This window comes from Oryx dammah, unplaced genomic scaffold (assembly GCF_014754425.2).
Source record: "Oryx dammah isolate SB20612 unplaced genomic scaffold, SCBI_Odam_1.1 HiC_scaffold_29, whole genome shotgun sequence".
Classification (NCBI taxonomy): domain Eukaryota; kingdom Metazoa; phylum Chordata; class Mammalia; order Artiodactyla; family Bovidae; genus Oryx; species Oryx dammah.
In genome coordinates this window covers 106,234,102-106,254,129 of record NW_024070213.1, presented here as the reverse complement: position 1 = coordinate 106,254,129, position 20,028 = coordinate 106,234,102, and the positions used below count along the sequence as shown (strand labels likewise).

General features: G+C 39.2%; 1 protein-coding gene across 1 annotated transcript in view; it reads left to right on the top strand.

Moving 5' to 3' along the window:
- The window catches only part of ACSS3 (acyl-CoA synthetase short chain family member 3), a 168,225-nt gene that overhangs the window by 20,870 nt on the left and 127,327 nt on the right, over window positions 1-20,028 (top strand). The window contains exon 2 of the mRNA XM_040234490.1: window positions 8,023-8,167. Within this exon, the coding sequence (XP_040090424.1) occupies window positions 8,023-8,167 (145 nt within the window). The remainder of the gene's footprint in view (window positions 1-8,022; window positions 8,168-20,028) is intronic.

The following is a 20,028-nucleotide window of genomic DNA, read 5'->3' as shown; positions in this document are numbered from 1 at the left end:
CCTTAGTCCTGCCTTTGTGAGCTCAGACACTGATAATATTTCTCTGACTTCTTTTTAAGGAATCTAACATTACTGCTACAGAATCACACTAGCTGAGATTTCTTCCCATTTTGTTTGTCCTAGAATTCATTCCTTTGGCTCTTAAATTATAAAATAGGTCAATTTTTAAAGCTAGTTTGAATTTGTGAAAGTGTATAGATCTTAGGACTTGTATCAGGATAGATTAAGTCATCCTGCAGGAATAAACAGCCCTCAAATCTCTGTGTTTTAAAATAGCCCAGGTGTATCTCACTCATATTACAGGTTTATTTTGGGTTACCCAGGAGATTCGCTCCATGTCATCCATCCTAACTCAGGGATATAGGCTGATAGTGCCGTTGCCATTTGGAGTATCCTTGTGGCAGGGAGGAGGAGAAGTTGTCAGCATGCATTTGCTCTTGAAGACTCTGTATATTACCTCTGTTGCCATTTCATGGGCCGCAGCAAGCCACACAGTTATACTTCATTTCAAGTGGATATGAAAGTGCAGTGCTACAAGTGCTTGGAATGAGGACAGCCAAAATCATCGTGGACAGCAGGAATAATGATCACAAATTTATGACAGATCTCTCTATGTGATTTGAAGGTTCTATCTAGCTATTTATTGTTGACTCTTCAGCTGCTTGAGGTTAATTCTGGTGAAAAAAAATAAAAAGAACAAAGTTTTTATGGCCCAAATTTTGGTTTCTTAAAACTGAGTTTAGATGTTATCAGAAGAATATTTTAAAAAGATGTTTTTTTTAAAAAAAAATTTTTATTTTTACTTTATTTTACTTTACAATACTGTATTGATTTTGCCATACATTGACATGAATCCACCGTGGGTGTACATGCGTTCCCAAACGTGAACCCCCCCTCCCAACTCCCTCCCCATAAGATCTCCCTGGGTCATCCCCATGCACCAGCCCCAAGCATGCTGTATCCTGCATCGGACATAGACTGGCGATTCATTTCTTACATGATAGTATACATGTTTCAATGCCATTCTCCCAAATCATCCCACCCTCTCCCTCTCATGTTTTTATTATAAAATTTTTCACTAATGGTAGCTATGCTGATTACAGAGTTGATTCAGTCAGATCAGGAGAAAAGCCATCTAGACAAAGCATTTAAAGTTATTTAAATATATTTAAATCATCTATTCAACATATAAATACATGCTCATGAAAATTAAATAACACAGGAAGTATTTATCATATAAAAATATAGACTATCCCTTCTCCATTCTGTCCCTCAACTTTCTTTTATGCAGAGTTTACCACTGGTAATATTTTCCTGTCCATTTTTCTAGACTCCTTGTGCTTTTATGCAACACAGAGATGAACATGTAAGCAACTTGCTATGGCTATGTTAAAAGTACATTTTGTATATGTGTGTGTGTGTGTGTGCATATTCCTAAATTGTTGAACTAATTTTCTTGCTCATCTACTTTATGTGAGAATGCCAGTTTCTCTTTACTATCACCAACACTGTGTATACTATATTTTTTATACCAGTTGGCTCAGACGGTAAAGCATCTACCCACAATGCTGGAGACCCAGGTTAGATCCCTGGGTCAGGAAGATCCCCAAGAGAAGGAAATGGCACCCACTCCAGTACTCTCACCTGGAAAATTCCATGGATGGAGGAGCCTGGTGGGCTACAGTCCATGGGGTCGCAAAGAGTCAGACACGACTGAGAGACTTTACTTTCACTTTCAGTGTAGAAAAATGACTTCTCATAATTGTTTTAATGTTCATTTTTCTGATGTTTGTAGGACTGAGTACCATTTTTATGCTTTTTAGCTATTATCATATTTTTCCTCTGTGGATAGTGTGCTGAAATTCTTTGCTTGTTAGATTTAATTTTTTTTTTCTTATTGTCTCAGTAGGAGCACTTTGAATATTACTGAAGTTGCAAATATACCTTTCCCCTTGTTAGTTAGGGCTTCCTAGGTAACTCAGATGGTAGAGTCTGCTTGCAGTGCAAGAGACCTGGGTTTGATCCCTGGGTTGGGAAGATCCCCTGGAGAAGGGAATGGTTACCCACTCCAGTATTCTTGCCTGGAGAATTCCATGGAGAGAAGAGCCTGGCGGGTTACAGTCCACTGGGTCCCAAAGAGTTGGACATGACTGAGCAACTAACACATACTTGTTAGTTATGTTGAGAATATGCTCTCCCCACCCTCCTCCACCTCGACTTTATCTTGTCTTCTATTTTATGCACACATAAACACATAATGTACACACACACACGCACACACACACACATGCACATACACCCAAACGTGCTCATCTGAGTGTGAGGTTCAGCAGGTAGCTGAGTGGAGAACGTTTCAAAATCCTAGTGAGAATCCATGTTCACTCATCAGTGGATGCAGGTTTTGATTGCTACAGTCCTTCTTTCTATAATTTTTCAGAGAGAACAGGGAATTTCCAGGTGGCAATGGTATGCAGAGTTTCTGGGCCTCTTGGAAGTTAAGTAGAGCATTGTTCCTATTTTACAGGTTTTAAATCTTCAGGACAATTATGCATGCAGAGATTATACTTGTTTCAGAAAGCCTCTAGGAAGGTAAACTTTTGCATGATGCATATGTGTGAGTGTGTGTTTGATTATTAATTTTCCATCTAAACACCAATGACCCATTCTTTATTCCTACCTCCCTCTGATCTGGGAGTTATTTCAGACCTTTATTAAAAGAGAGGTTTTCTGTTAAGTGTTTGTATTTCCTGCTTAGTATTTAGAGGTTCCTTATGAATGTATTCTGTGGTAGGGCTGTATACATTTTTCTGCTCCTCCTTTTTTATTCTTTTAACTTAGCAGTATATAAAATGTCACAAATTCTATGGGTCTGCCATGTTTCTCATGATTTCTGGATTTAGCAGTCATTGATCCTATCTGTTTTATAAATTTAAAAATTTTCCACTTTTCTGATCTAGTGGTAGCACCATTTCTAGGGGTTCCATATAGATTTCAATTTTATTTCAGTTTTATATTTTCTCTCTTATTCAGGTAGATATGGCACTTTCAGATTGCTTCCAATTTTCTGCAGAAGGAATTCAGAGCAAGGGTTGGGTAGGATAAAGAATATGAAGTTTTTTCCTTTTTGCAGCAGAATTAAATCTGACTGAGTTTAAACAGAGAGCTATTCAAAGACTGTATTGGCAGAACATTCCAGAGGTTATGTCTAGGGGCTGTATATCCCTGATACAGATTCCGATGTCCATATATATATGTACATACACACAAATATGTGTGTGTTTCTGTGTGATACATGAAATAATAGCACATTTGGGAAGACTGGAGCATCACAAATGAATGAAAACAGGATTAGGAAAAAAAAAAACGATGCTTGGCAAATTGCTGATGATTAAACAAATTTAACTGTACTGCCACATCAAAAAATATATATATACACATATACAAACACATATAGTTCGTGCCAAGTCATTTAAGTCGTGTCTGACTCTTTGTGACTCCAGGGACTGGAGCCTGCCAGTCTCCTCTGTCCATGGGATTCTCCAGGCAAGACTACTGGAGTTGGTTGCCTTGCCCTCCTCCAGGGAATCTTCCTGACCCAGGGATTGAACCCAAGTCTGTTATGTCTCGTGCATTGGTAGGCAGGTTCTTTACCACTGGCACCACCTGGGAGACCTACATATCATAGTATAAACATTAAAATATAATATATAACAGATTTTATACACAGATTATATATGTATATAAATATGTTAATAATACCTTTAAGATATCAGTATAAAAAATTAAATCAGAAGAGAGTAATATGAATTATCTTAGAGGGGAAATTGTGATGGAAAATTGTGAATTTATTTGATGACATATGAATTTAAAATATCTTTCTGTTAGGAAACACTGTAAATTAAAATTTGTGAATAAATTGAGAAAATAATTTATAAGTGTTAGACTTAAATTCAGTATCCTATATAAAGAGCATTTAAAAATTGGCAAGACATTGTGTTTAATACTAGAAGTCACATAAAGCAAAACTAAAGCAATTTTTTACTTCTAAAATTGAAGAAGATTGAGAACAATCTGTGTTTAGAGTAGTGTGATAAAATGAACTTTCAGGTAGTGCTGATGGTAATATAAATTGATTCAACATGTCCAGAAAGCAATTTGGTCATTTGGTGTGTGAAAGTATGTGTGTGTGTGTGTGTGTGATTGTAGGAATCTTGTTGACATATATAACAAAAAGCAATGTGACCAATATTTCTGTAAAAGAAATGTCATCCTGGGATCATTTAAAATAATGACAGTATTGTGAAAAGCAATTTGCCACAATGCAAGGGAACTTTGTGCTTAAATAGTGCTGCAGAAGCTATTATTGAACAGCAATTGAATGGAATATAATGCCTTGATTAAACATGTTTTGAGAATTTTTCAAGTCATTGGAAGAAACTTATAATGTGTTCTTAAACAGAGGCAAAATATTTACATGTAGAAAAAAATAAAAGAAAATACTCCAAAGTATATTTTCTAGGTTTTCTACAGTGAGCATTACTGATTTTAATAATCTGGGCTGACAAACCATTTAAAATCTCATAAATTTTTAGAAGGGGTAATGAAGAGATAGCACATGGAAGGCATACAGTTGATCTTTACTGAAATGATTTGATTTGAAATGAAATAAAATCTTGTAATAGTAGAGTAATCAGATCTTTGAGCTGTGAGGCCTTTTGCAGGTCACTTGGTCCCGTTATCCACAGTAATCCAGCCCTTAAGTTTAGCCAGTTTATAGCAGTATATTCATTACCTGTAACCACCTCTGGAGCCATGCCAACATGTCACTCCATTCAACAGTTCTTGCTTATTATTGCTTGCAGGCCTTTCCTTCTGTTTGAATTTCTTTCCTGTCTGTCCCAAAGGGTACCTTAAAATTCTTTAAATTTATCTAAGGGCATCCTTAAAAAAGAAAATGCTAGTGTGCAAATAATTTAAATTTTAAGCCACCCAAAATCTGCGAATAATTGGAAAAAAAAAAACCCAAAGTTCTTTGAGTATAGGTGAATTTTGGGTGCCGTCTATATCTTTGCTATTGTAAATAATGCTGAAGTGAACATAAGGGTGTATATATCTTTTTGAATTAATGCTTTTATTTTCTTCTGGTAAACACCCAGAAATGGAATTGCTAGATTTTATGGTAGTTCTGTTTTTAATTTTTTGAGGTGCCTCCATACTGTTTTTCATAGTGGCTGAGCCAATTTACATTCCGACTAACAGTGCACAAGGGTCCCTAGGGTTGTTTTTTGATTAGATGACTTTATACACATGAAATATTGGTCTAGAGTAAGCTATCAATAAATATTACTTAGAGACTTTCATGACAAGGTGGACAAAATGTACTTTTTCCTGTTCATTCTGTTAAGTATAGCTAAAAACATAGGACATTACGTAAAAAAACACACATAAGATTCTGAAAGGAAAAGAGAAGAAACCAGATCAGTTCAGATTTGGGACCGGAGAAATGGCATGACACTTGAATTGTCCAAGTTTTCTTTTTTGCTTATATGTCCTAGACTGAGCGCTGGAGAAGGTGGCAATTCAGAAATGCCAATGGATGTAGGAAAAAAGTTCCAGCAAATTTTCTCTTTGGATCCCTCTCCCTATACCCAAAATAAAAAGGGGCAGGGAAGGGCATCCTGCCAAGACAGGACATCTTTGGACAGTCACCACCCTAATCCAATCAAACAGTATGGCAAACTGGGATCCCCAGCCCGTCCTCATCAGTGAAAAGATGGTGAAGAATCTGGACTTCTACTTTGCAAGGCTACATCAAGGGTGTCCTAAACATTGCCAACTCCCCTAGTATCAGAGAAGGTTTTATCAGGAATTGGAACTTTCATTACAGCTGAGATAAAGAGGTAAGGAGGCTCTTGGCCCTGGCAGTGACCGTGGAGTCCATGTGGGAAGTCTTGGTGAGGTGCCATTCCCCCTGGATGGCAGGATGATGTAATGGAAGCCTGGTGGGAGCCTGAATGCCATTCCCCCTGGATGGCAGGATGATATAATGGAAGCCTAGTGGGAGCCTGGATGCCATTCCCCCTGGGAGCCAGGATGATGTAATGGAAGCCTAGTGGAAGCCTGAACTGTGACCCTAGCTCAGTGGTAAGAACGTCCCTCTTACTCTCATCAGTGTAAACAGAGGCCTAATGAGGAGCTGGAACTTAAGCCTGAGTAAACATTTTTCACTTTTTTTCTTGATGTGTTAGTTAATTATGGCCATAATTATGCTTCATATCTCCACAAAAGTCTGAGTCAGAAGATGCTTATTCATCAGTTAATCTGTAGGTTGTCATGGGATCGGCATGACTGGGAATGTTGCTCTCAGACATCTATCTGGCTGAGTTGGGCTCCTTGCTTCTTTCGGGCTCTGCTTCCACCTGCAAATACTCATTCCGGGCTCCAGGCTGAAGAGGAGGCGGCAGGAATGCCTGGAGGTTCTTCTCCAGGATAGGGTAGAGGTGCAGGAGAGCCAGCCTGATTATATCTGCTGTGCTAAGTGCTTTCAAATAAGTGCACGCCTCTTGTCTGCTGATTAGCCAGAGCAAGTCACGTGGATGGCCCCAAAGTCAGGGGAAGTATTCTCCACTGGTGAAAATGGAGGCACGAGGAAGAGACAAAATATTTTTAACAGAAAAGGCGAGCAGAAGAGACTGGTTTTGAACACACGTGGGCTCTGTTGTACTTGGCAGTTCAGAATCATTGTGTTAAGTACTCACTGTGCTGTACTGGAAGATCATCATTTTCACCGTCACTGATGTGTGCAGTGTCACTGGATGCTGATTAAGTGACCCCTCCTCCTACTGCCTTCTGCATCTGATATTTCTTATTGCGTCCACTGCATCTATAGGTGTGTTACCTGCTTCCTTTCTCACAGGGCTATTTGAATGAGTACCTGATGGTGACACTCAGTTTTATAAGGGACTTTTTCTTGTTGCTTCAATATTTTCCTATTATTTTGCATTTTTATAACATTTGCTAGTCTGATGTTGGAACAAATGAACCAGTAGTGTACTTATATTTTTTTTATCTAACATTCTCTTCCTAAAAAAGTGGAAAATTCAATTCCCAGGGAAACGAGTTATATTTTCTTAAAAATTATCTCCATCTATCTACATTATATCTGTGTTTTCAAAGGGATGCACTCAGCAATTAAGAGATAAGGTAGTGAATTGAGAAATTTAAAAAATTTATTAACCATGTGTGCATGTTGATTGCTTATTCAAATTATGAAGCATCTGAAAATTCTGAAAAGAACTAACCTATACTTTGTGAAATTGGGGGTATTACCTTTAACTGAAACAAATATATATCTTTCAAGGAATATAAATATTTCAAAGAAGAATTGATTTCTTTCCAGTAAGTCTGTCTTTTTATAGCAGATACCCTGACTTCAGTCATGCATCTACTATTTGCCCTCTCAGCTTAGTGCATCTGTGCTGCAGTTGGACACAATTCATTTCATCCATGTAAAGTAGATTATTTTGGTGCTGTTTACTCTAGTTTCATCCTAAGCAATAAAATCCACAAAATTGTCACCTTGCAGTGAGTGAAGTGAAGGTCACTCAGTCGTGTCCGACTCTTTGTGACCCCATGGACTGTACATACATAGGATTCTCTAGGCCAGGATACTGGAGTGGGTAGCCCTTCCTTCTCCAGGGCATCTTTCCAACCCAGAGACTGCACCCAGGTCTCCCCCATTGCAGGCAGATTCTTAACCATCGGAGCCACAAGGGAAGCCCCCCTTGAAGTGTGAGGTGTATTTTCTTCTAGTGCACATGAAAATAAATACATATTTATTCAAATCAAAATGTCACTTCTGTACCATCTTAAATAGTTTACAGCCATCATTACTTGGTATAACATGCACGGGAAAACACTGTTTTAAGGGCAGCTTGCCAAACTAGAACTACGGAAACCTAGTTAAGCAAGGTATATGTTTTGAAAAGAGTCGTTCACTTTTACTTTCCAATTATTTTTCAGGTTTGTGGAAGGGATGCTTAACATTTGTTACAACGCCATCGATCGTCATATTGAAAATGGTAAAGGAGATAAGATTGCTATCATTTATGACAGTCCTGTTACGAACACTAAAGCCACTATTACCTATAAAGAAGTCCTGGAACAGGTAATATTATTTACTTTCTATACATGTTCTTTGGAAATCACACAGAAATTAATTTAAATAGCATACATTCTCACTGCATAGCCTTAATTCTCTTAATTCATTGACATGTTATTGTACTTTTAGTGCACACTGTAAATAGATGTGTGTTTACTCATTTAAATTGTTTTTATTCTTTATATTTTACAGTACTAAAAGATACTCATTTTATTATTTTTAAACATTTTTATTGCATTATAGTTGCTTTACAATGTTGTGTTAGCTTCTACTGCATAACAAAATGAATCAGCCATATATATACAAATATCTCCTCCCTTTTGGATTTCCCTCTCATTTAGCTCACCAGGGTGCATTAAATAGAGTTCCCTGCGCTACACTGTATGTTCCCATCAGTTGTCTATTTTATGTATAGTATCAATCATGTAGCATTTCCAAGGTGGCTCAGTGGTAAAGAATCCACCTGCCAATGCCGTAGACATGAAGTTCGATCCCTAGGTGAGGAGAAGGAAATGGCAACCCACTCCAGTATTCTTGCCTGGGAAATCCCATGGACAGAGGAGCCTGGCTGGCTGCTGTCCATGGAGTTGCAAAAGAGTTGGTTGGACATGACTTGGCCACTCAACGACAGCAAACATCAAAAGGCTATAGGTATCAGTCCCAAACTCCCGGTTTTTCTCACCCCACCCTTTTCCGCCTTGATATCCATATGTTTGTTCTCTACCTGTGTGTCTCTGTTTCTGCTTTGCAAATGAGATCATCTTTACCACTTTTCTAGATTCCACATATATGCATTAACATACGATATTTTTTTCTCTTTCTGACTTCCCTCACTGTGTATGACACTGTCTAGATCCATGGAATTGGACAGAAATCCCAGAGATAAACCCACACACACGTGGTCACTTAATCTATGACAAAGCGGGCAAGAATATACAATGGAGAAAAGACAGCCTCTTCAATAAGTGGTGCTGGGAAAATTGGAAAACTATATGTAAAAGAATGAAAATAGAACACTCCCTCACATCATACACAAAAATAAGCTGGAAATGGGGCCTTATTTTAAAGGAAGAGGTTAATAAATCTCTAACAGTGTGCTTTTACTCTCTCTGGCCTTCATTTCCCATCCATGCCGGCATCACCTGGACACTCTCTCCAACTCTTGTGCTATTGGAGCGGTCCCCTTGCCTTCTGACTCACACATTGTCACCTAAGATGACACTAAGATCTTCTTCCTAAGAAATGACTTATTACTCTACCCCCACTTACAAACCTCTTCTTTAAAAACTACTGTTATTTAGAGAGCAGAATCTGGATTCCTATGATGTAGAAGACACTTTGGAATCTGATCACAGCATCCCTCCAAGCTTCATTCCCCAATGCTCTTGGCCATGAACACAACTCTTTTTCACCCTAGATGTCCTTACACTCCCTCAGGCACTCCTGGCCCTTTAAAGGTCTTTGTACATATTCATTCATTTCCCTTATTTGCTCTATTTTAGTTTTTTTTTCCCCCCATCTGGGTAGTTCTCAGGTGAATCATGATATTGGCAGATAAGTTATGAGATTCTTTTCTTCCAATATTAGGGTAGAAATGAGATGTCATAAGTAATTATAAAAGTATTTGGGTATTGTGGACTGAAGGAGACTTATTCTTGCTCTGGGGGAGGGCATTTATTTATTTGTGATTTGAAGGGAGGTAGATTGGAGGGCAAGGTTCCTCAGCCTTGATACTGTTGACGTTTTAGGCCAGGTAATTCTGTTGTGGGGAGCTGTTATGTTTACTGTAGGGTTTTTAGTGGCATTTCTGCTCTCATTCATTAGTTGCACCCCTTTCCCACTCGTGATGACCAAAAATGTCTGCAAGTATTGCTGAAGTCTCCCATGTAAGTGCCTTTACTTTCATGTGGAGGGTTTTTGAATCACATTCTTTTATTTTGCCTTTTTTTTTAAAAACTCATGTAGAATTTCCATGCAAGTTTTAGAGTATTTGGTCAATTCCCCGTGGCTCTCTGAAATAATATCCTTTTGTACCAGCATTGTTTCTGTTTAGCCTTCTAAGGGATTTCAAACAAGGCAACTGAGAGAAAACTATTACTGCCCCAATCCCGAGTTGCTGCAAGCAATAAAGGGAGGAAACAAGGAGGCTTTGCAGCCTGGCTACAGCAACAAATTCTACCTTCAGCTCACTGGAACATAAGAGGAATTTATGAAAAGTGAAGACCCCAAGGGAGAAGGGGTAGCAGTGAAGAGTTAAGGAGAAGCCAGAAATTGCCTAAGAAGTAGAGCTGCTGACTTGACTTCTAGACTGCCAGAGTAAGCACACTAGTTGGCTAACTAGGCTATAGGCCTCCAGTCCCGGGAAGCTGGGAGGAATTGTTTTGTTTTTTCATTTCATAGTAGGAATAGAGCCTTGCCTCTTTCTGGGACTCGTGCTAGGGAAATTCCAGTCTAACAAGAAAGTTCAAATACTGGGCAGCTGACTCCAGAAAAAAAGAAAATAATGCTGCAAATACAGTGTTGGAGACTTCTCATGAGTCTGTACGTGGGAACTGTGTATTTTCAGAATGAAGTATCTAGAGACAGAGCTCACACTGGTCTGAGGCGGAAAGGCAGTCTGTTATTAAATGATTTTGTTTTTCATCTGAGGCTGTATTTTATTTTAAAAGATAACATAAATCTGATAACCTGTTATATTCTGTGTTTTATTTTAGGTTTGCATTTTCAGCTTTTAGATAAGGTTTATAGCTTGTGTTCAAAACCTTAATCCTGTGATTTGGGTATATGGTCATAGTCTCATTAATAATTAAGACATTTCCTTCTCCAGTGCATGAAAGTGAAAAGTGAAAGGGAAGTCGCTCAGTCATGTCCGATTCTTCGCGGCCCCATGGACTGCAGCCCACCAGGCTCCTCCGTCCATGGAATTTTCCAGGCAAGAGTACTGGAGTGGGGTGCCATTGCCTTCTCTGAATAATTAAGACAGGTTGATATTAAGATGCACTTCTTAGGTGGCTCAGTGGTAAAGAATCCACCTGTAAGGCATGAGACCTGGGTTCAATCCCTGGGTCAGGAAGACACCCTGGGGAAGGTAATGTCAACCCACTCCAGTCTTCTTGCCTGGAGAATCCCATGGACAGAGGAGCCTGGTGGGCTCCGAAAAGAGGCAGACACGACTTAGTGACTAAACAGTAGCAACAACAATATTAAGATCCTGGTTAATCTTAATTGCTTTCCTGATGAGGAAACTTTCTTATGTATTTAACATATGTGATCGATATCGGTATGTTGAATTTGGTACATGACCAAGCGTCAGAGTCAGAGAAGACACTTTGGAAACACACACTAGGCAGTGTTAAATACGTTGTTCCTCTTTTTCTGTTGTTTTGTTTTTAATTAGTAAGTGTATCTGATAAGTGCACACACACAGTTTGCTTAGAGGCCATTCTGCTAACTCATCTTGGTTTTCTCATATGGAGTCTGGACTCTTAGACCCTTTTGAGGTTTGTACTGGTTCATTGGTTTCAGATTGGCCTGACATCAAAGTACTTAAAAGGCCTGTTTCTCTCATCTGCTGACAGCTTCTGATTCCCCAGGGTTTTCTTCTCTAAAGTACTAAAGGAAGGACTGTTAGGAAAGAGGGGGGCATTGTGCTGTATTTTGATTACCTGCTCCTGGTTCCCTGTGGCTTTTACTTTATTAAATAGAGAAGACAGGGAAAGAAAGATTTAATGGGTAAGGCCACTGAGAACAAACAAAAAGAAGAGCCTTTGTACTTGTTTTCATCTCTGCTGCCTCATTTCTTGGGAGTTTCTGTTTAGGTAAAACTAAAGTTCGTACTTCTTAATTAGTGAACCAGAACATTTTAGGGTAAAGTGTTTCAGTGACATGAAGGATCTGAAGATTTTACAGAATGATTCAGAAGTAGAGCTTTTCTCAAACTGTCATCTCTTGTGGGGAGCTGATAATACAAACACTTGTTTAAGATATTTGTAAGAGATGGTTTGGTTCAAGATCCCTTGTTCATTCAACACATGCTTAGTTTGCATGCCACACCTTCCTTGGAACAAGGAATAGAGGTAAATGAACTTATTCTCTATATTTAGAGAGCTAAAAAAAATCATGGAAACATAAGACCGGTTATATAGGGTAGTGTAGTATTTTGTGGTAAGGCACCCAGCTCAGCCAGAGGCAAATAGGGTTTAGGAAAGCTTTTGCAAAAGTTAGTGTCTTATATGAGTCCTGGGACTTCCTGCCCAGGGCCCCCCTTGCATTATACTGCGCACCCCAGCAAGCACCCGCTGCCCCCCTCCCACCTCCTGCAGTCAACTCCCCAGGCTTGCTGCACGCCCAGCTTCAAGCCTTTCTACCTGTCTGCCTTCTGCTTGAGATGGTGTTTCTTACAGATGTCTTATGATTCATGGAACCTGAATATTACTCCCTCAGTGAGATCTTCCTTGGCCATGTTAATTACAAAGGTTCCCATGCACCCCACTTCATGAGCCCTTTTTCTGCTTTCCTTTTTTCCTTTTAAAATTTACCTACTTATTACTGAGTACCATTCTTGATATTTTATTTTATAAATAAAATAGGATGTCAGTTCCATGGAGGAAGGCATTTTTGTTTTGCTCACAGAATAGTGCCTGGCACATAGTAAACATTTGTTGACTGGTGAAGCAATGAATGAATGGGCTTCCCAGGTGGGCACTAGTGATAAAGAACCTTCCTGCAATGCAGCAGACATAAAAGATGCAGGTTTGATCTCGGAGTCAGGAAGGCCTCCTGGAGGAGGGCATGGCAACCCACCCTAGTACTCTTACCTAGAGAATCCCGTGGACAGAGGAGCCTGGCGGGCTCCAGTCTATAGGATCAGAAGAAAAGTCACTTCAGGACATGACTGAAGTGACTTAGCATGAATGTGCAAAAATATTAATGAATGAGCTATCATTTGGAATTTCTAAGTGACTGTACCTTCCTTTATTGGGGGGATTTTTTATCTTTGAATTGTTCAGTTCAGTTCAGTCGCTCAGTTGCGTCTGACCCTTTGCGACCCCATGAATTGCAGCACGCCAGGCCCCCCTGTCCATCACCAACTCCTGGAGTTCACCCAAACTCTTATTCATCTAGTCGGTGATGCCATCCAGTCATCTCATCCTCTATTGTCCCCTTCTCTTCCTGCCCCCAATCCCTCCCAGCATCAGAGTCTTTTCCAATGAGTCAACTCTTAGCATGAGGTGGCCAAAGTATTGGAGTTTCAGCTTTAGCATCATTCCTTCCAATGAACACCCAGGACTGGTCTCCTTTAGGATGGACTGGTTGGATCTCATTGCAGTCCAAGTGAAGTCACTCAGTCGTGTCCGACTCTTTGCGACCCCATAGACTACAGCCTGCCAGGCTCCTCTGTCCAAGGGATTTTCTAGGCAATAGTACTGGAGTGGATTGCCATTTCCTTCTCCAGGGGATCTTCCCAACCCAGGGCTTGAACCTGGGTCTCCCGCATTGTAGACAGACGCTTTGCCATCTGAGCCACCAGGGAAGTCCATTTCAGTCCAAGGGACTCTCAAGAGTCTTCTCCAACACCACAGTTCAAAACCATCAATTCTTCGGCACTCAACTTTCTTCACAGTCCAACTCTCACATCCATACATGACCACTGGAAAAACCATAGCCTTGACTAGATGGACCTTTGTTGGCAAAGTAATGTCTCTGCTTTTCAATATGCTAAATAGGTTGGTCATAAGTTTCCTTCCAAGGAGTAAGCATCTTTTAATTTCATGGCTGCAGTCACCATCTGCAGTGATTTTGGAGCCCCCCAAAATAAAGTCTGACACTGTTTCCACTGTTCCCCATCTATTTCCCATGAAGTGATGGGACCAGATGCCATGATGTTAGTTTTCTGAATGTTGAGCTTTAAGCCAACTTTTTCACTCTCCTCTTTCACTTTCATCAAGAGGCTTTTTCGTTCCTCTTCACTTTCTGCCATAAGGGTGGTGTCATCTGCATATCTGAGGTTATTGATATTTCTCCCGGCAATCTTGATTCCAGCTTGTACTTCCTCTAGCCCACCGTTCCTCCTCTTAGTTTTTTTCAAATTACTAGTTATATCAAAGCTCAGTGAAATAAAAGTGTGTGTGAGTTTATGTTGCATGTGTACGTGTATATTATATGTAGTAGTTATTATTTTTAGAAATTCCTAGTTTATCTTCTCTGCATCTATTTACATTTTAAATTTACTTCTACATGTGTTAAGTTTGTGTTTTTTTGATATTCAGTTGTAAATTATTATGTGTGTATTCACTAAACAAAAATATGACCCCCTAAAGGGCATTTGAGAAATTTTCATAAATATATGTATGCAGGGAAAATAAAGCCCAGTGTGTACTACATTTTCCTGATTTAATTCAAACTGAAAGTGTCTATTATCTTTACTAAAGGTAGTCTTTGAAATATAATTACGGCAGGAGCTGTAGTTATAAAGGCTGATAATTTAGAAGAGAAAATTACTGTGAAATCAAGGGCTATATCCCATGAGAAGGCCTCCTTCCAACCTCTACCCCCTTTAGGAAGCTCTCTTCAAAATGAGACTTTCATCTTCTCAGAAACATGTCAGGGTAATATTATCTCATACTTCTTTGCTTGCCACATCATCAGTATTTCCATAAGCCAACCCCTAAATCACAGAAACCAGAACACGCAGAAGTCCAGCCCTGCCAGAGGCTGCCTTATTGAGGAGAAGATATATAGCAGTGTGTATACTTAGTTTTCTTTTCTTAAACTTCCTAAATAAGCAATAAATACTTCAGTTGTCTTTCAGTCTGCATCACCAAAAGTTATATCTCTGTAAGACAGATTATATTTTCCATGGTTGGTAAATTGTGAACGAGGCTACTATGAGATCGAATTTACAGTGGTTCATGTATTTTTCTAGCATGCAGGGTTTTAAACTTCTATTGAAATGTGATATACATTTAGAATAGTGTACAGGTCATAATTATAAACTTGTTAGATTTTCACAAACAGAACACACTCATGTCACCAGATCAGGAAACAGAGTATTCCCAGCTCCCAGAAGCACTTATTATGCTTCCTTTTAGTCATTTCTCTCTCAACACTCACATGATTGTTATCCAGATGTCTAAACACCATCTATGATGAGGTTGCCTTGTTTTCTTGAACTTTGTGGGAACAGAATAAATCAATATACTTTTTTTTTTGTCAACTTTTTGTTTATGAGACTTTTTCATTTCATTGCAAGAGACTGTAGTTGGGTCACTTGAGTAATGACTAGTTTGAGGCTGTTACAAATAATGTTGATATGAATATATTTGTGTGCAAAATTTGGTGACAATAGGTGTACATTAATTTGGGGGACAAGCTTAGGAGGAAGAGGGCAGATTGCGGGGCAGGTTCATGCATGGCTTGCATAGATAAGGTCAAACAATTTTCAGTGGTTGTACCTACAACATTCCGAGTGGTGGTGGTAAGAGAATGCTAGTTGCCAAAACTTGATGTTGACCATGCCAAGTCTTTTTAGTTTGGGCCTTTCAAGTAGCTGTGCAGTGATATTGCCTTCTGGCAATAAATAGATTTTAAATATTTATGATTTATTTGGCTGTGTTGGGTCTTAGTTGTGGTCTGCGTGAACTTCATTGCATCATGCGGGATCTTTTGTTATGCTGCCCAGACTCAGTTGTTGCAGCATGTGGGCTCAGCAGTTGTGGTGCATGGGCCTAGCTGCTCCACGACATGTGGGCTCTTAGTTCCCCGACTAGGGTTTGAACCAATGTCCCCTGCATTGCAAGGCGGATTCTTAACACTGGACCCCTGGAGAAGTCTGGATTTAATTTCGTCATCCCTAGTGGCTAATGCAGTTAACCCCTGGTCCTGTGCTTTTGGGCCATTTATTGTTCTACTTTTCTGAAGAGCCCAGGCAGGTCTTTTGTGCACTTGCTTTTCTTTTGGATCATTACCACGTCAAGAAGTTTTGGTGAGAGATTTTCTCACAGTTGAAGAGAGTAGATTATCAATATCTGAAAACCTTAAGAATAAAAGATAAAGATCCTTTAGTAAAAATGATGATGAAATAGGTTTAGAAATCTAAAGATGAGGACATTGTCCCCTGTTTTAAAAATAATTAATGTGAAAGTCTATTTTTTACTAATCTTGACTGACCTTTTTTTTTTTTTTGAAGAAAGTTTGGAAGCAAATTCCTTACAGTAGAAGCAAGAAGCATGAGCCCCAGTGTTAAGGCTGTAAATGATCTACTGAAGATGATGCTGTGTTAGTACTTTCAGGGATGTTAAAAGGCTCTACTTACATTGATTTTTGAGAGGTCTGACTTCATCTAATTTTCCCAGAAACCTTGTTATTTTTGTGAGCTAATTTGTGCAGTGCAAAGTTGTATAATGTGGTTTAGCAGAAACACTTATATTTCATTTGAAATTGAAGATGTTTATATATGTACTACTGATTTAAGTTTTAATCTAAATTATAACTAGAACTTTATTTGAGTAACTTTTCAACTTAATGAAACTTAAGTTAGATTCTGAGAGTACTCTACAGAAAGCAAATAAGTATTAGATCAATCTAACAGATAATATAGAAGGGAATAAGTAAAATGAGAAAACAACATTTTGGTATTTCCTGGCTTCTTTTTTTCCCCATTGTTAGAGCCATGCATTCAGCACTAGAAATGTCTAAAGATAATTTTTACATCAACCCAGAATAGCAACAATATGGGCAACCCTTTTGAATTGTCTCAGCCAGGTTTTTAAAGAAATTATATTTCTCTAATTTTCTGAAATCAATTTTCTGTCTGCAGTATAAACTCACTTCTTTTCCATTCCCCCTATGCCAGAAATCCTCACCATGCTTCGAAGTCCAGACTACTTTACTTGTACCTTTCTCTAAGCACTGTTTTTTTTTTGCTTTTTATTTTACTTAGCCATGTACCTACACTATTGGTGTACCTACTTATTTATTAATGTACCTCCTGACCATAGTAAAAGCTTCTTGAGAATAAGGGTTATATTTTATTTATCAATTTATTTTATCTATATAATGCTTTATCATTTATACTATATAAATATATATATATATATATATTCTAATATATATATCACTGGAAGGACTGATGATGAAGCTGAAACTCCAATACTTTGGCCACTTGATGCAAAGAACTGACTCACTGGAAAAGACCCTGATGCTTGAAAGATTGAAGGACAAAGGAGAAGGGGATGACAGACAATGAGATGCTTGGATGGCATCACCGACTCAATGGACATGAGTCTGAACAAGCTCCAGAAGTTGGTGATGGACAGAGAAGCATGGAGTGCCACAGTCCATGGGGTCACAAAGAGTCGGACATGACTGAGCGACTGAACTGAATTGATTCAATGTTTAATATAGGCCTCATAGCATAAGCTCGTATTACATACTGAATGAATTCATGAATAGAATATTCAATAACTTTCATTAAATAGTAGGGAAAAATTTAACTATTGTCTAAGAGAAATAATCATTTCCAAAAATATCACTTGTCTCTTCCACATTGTAATTTTTTTTTATATTGGGAAATTTAAATTTTTTAATAGGGCAAAAGTCTTCTTTATTTTAATGCTTTGCTTGACTAAAAGTTTCTATCTGCATCTAAAAGCTCTGCTTAAAACATTTACCTAATTTGGTCATTTTGGAAATGTAGAAGTCTGGTCTCTAGTAGTTTTTATTCCTGCATTTGCTTAATGAATTTATTTTTATCATTCATTGGTAGGTTCTTGTTAGATGATTTGTCTTATCTACAAGTTAGTTAAACTCTGACCTTTTTAAAAGTTAACTCAGTGAGATCAGTGGATGATCTGCTTTCCATTTATTTCTTGGACTGGAATGATGATGGAGCCAAGTTTATTTATTTGTTCAAAACATACTTTTAGAATACCTAATATGTATTTGGCACTTCTGTGGACACCATGCATTACAGTAGTGACTGATACAGTCTTTGCCTATAGGAAACTTGCATTCTTTGGGGAGATAGATTAGGAATAAAAAGGTAATACAAGTGACCTGGCCTCTCTTTTATATAGATTTGTCTGAGAAAACTGCTTATCACTGAAGAGATAACCCAGTGACATAGACTCAGATAAAGGCTGGAAGAAACCATGTCAACATTTGGAGGAAACGATATCAGGCAAAAGGCTTCCCGGGTGGCAGTAGTGGTAAAGAACCTGCCTCCCAGTGCAGGAGGCACAGGAGACGTGGGTTTGATCCCTGAGTCGGCAAGATCCCCTGGAGGAGGACATGGCACCCCACTCCAGTACTCTTGCCTGGAGAATATCATGGACAGAGGAGCCTGGTGGGCTGCGGTCCATAGGGTTGAACTGAACTGAGAGTGACTTAGCGGAGCACGCAATGGCACCCCACTCCAGTACTCTTGCCTGGAAAGTCCCACGGATGGAGGAACCTGATAGGCTGTAGTCCATGGGGTCGCTAACTGAGCGACTTCACTTTCACTTTTCACTTTCATGCACTGGAGAAGGAAATGGTAACCCACTCCAGTGTTCTTGCCTGGAGAATCCCAGGGATGGGGGAGCCTGGTGGGCTGCCATCTCTGGGGTCGCACAGAGTTGGACACGACTGAAGCGCTTAGCAGCAGCAGAGTGACTTAGCACGTGCACAACAAATACCAGATTTTAATATATAAATAATTGTAACCTGGTAATGTTATAATCGACATTTTGTTTGAACAGTAAATAAATTCTTCAGGGAGACAAATAATAGCTGAAAACAAAGTCCCATAGGTAGCACACGGGAGATGGAGAAGGAAGATGTCTCCTGTGAATGTATATTCAATTATATATTGAACGCTTATTGTACGAGGCAGTGGGCTCAGAAGAATGAATGTTTCCTACTCTCAAGGAACTCTTAGCTTGCCTGGTGAGAAGAACACAAAAGCAACTGTGTGTAATGTAACAAAAACATTTGTAGCACAGAGGAAGAAGAGACTAATCTGGCTCCAGTAGTTGAGAGAAGGCTTTGCTGTGAAAGTGAGGCATTTGTTGGATCATAAAAGAAAGAAATATGTGCCACCTGTCTTGGCTGTTGTAAACAGTGTTACAGTGAACATTGGGGTACATGTGTCTTTTTGAATTTTGATTTTCTCAGGGTGTATGCCTAGTAGTGGGATTGCTGGGTCATATGGTAGTTTTATTTTTAGATTTTTAAGGAGCCTTCAATAGTTGGAGGCAGTGTAAATGGCTACATTTTTTTCCTTTTCCCAGCTCTAAAGCTTGAGTCAGGGCTATGAGCTCAGCTAATTGGGCTGAAGTACCTGGTGGCAAAGGTTTAGCCTCTATGATCTCAAAATTGGAGACTACTGCATATCTGAGGGTCCTTTGATCAAACATCCATAAATGGCTTCTCCCATTCAGGAGTTGTTTCACTTGCTGGCTGGTAAAAACAGTCAGTTTGCCCCCGAGAGAGTTTTAAAGCATCTTTCTATCAGAACTGCAATATCTGCAAGATTTTGAAGGCAGGGAAAGACCTCTTCCGAATAAGGGAGTATAGGACACTCAGGGACCACCAGAAAACTGGTGGGAAAATATTTGTCCAGCCCAGCAACAAAGAAGTGCTCAGGTGAATATTTTTGTAATTTTATTTCTGTAGCACCCAAAATAGTACAGGTTTGGGAGGAGAAGGCTCCAGAGTAGGAGGTCAGGACAGAGTAGGTAGCCCCTGTGTCAACCAAGAAATTCTCGGACCTACCTGCCGCAGGCAGTTGCACCCTTGGCTCCAGCCCCGTGATGGCTCTCTGTACCAGGCAGGCTAGCTGGAGCAGCTGCTCCAGCCAAGGTCTTGTTGAACCATCGTGAGGGAAG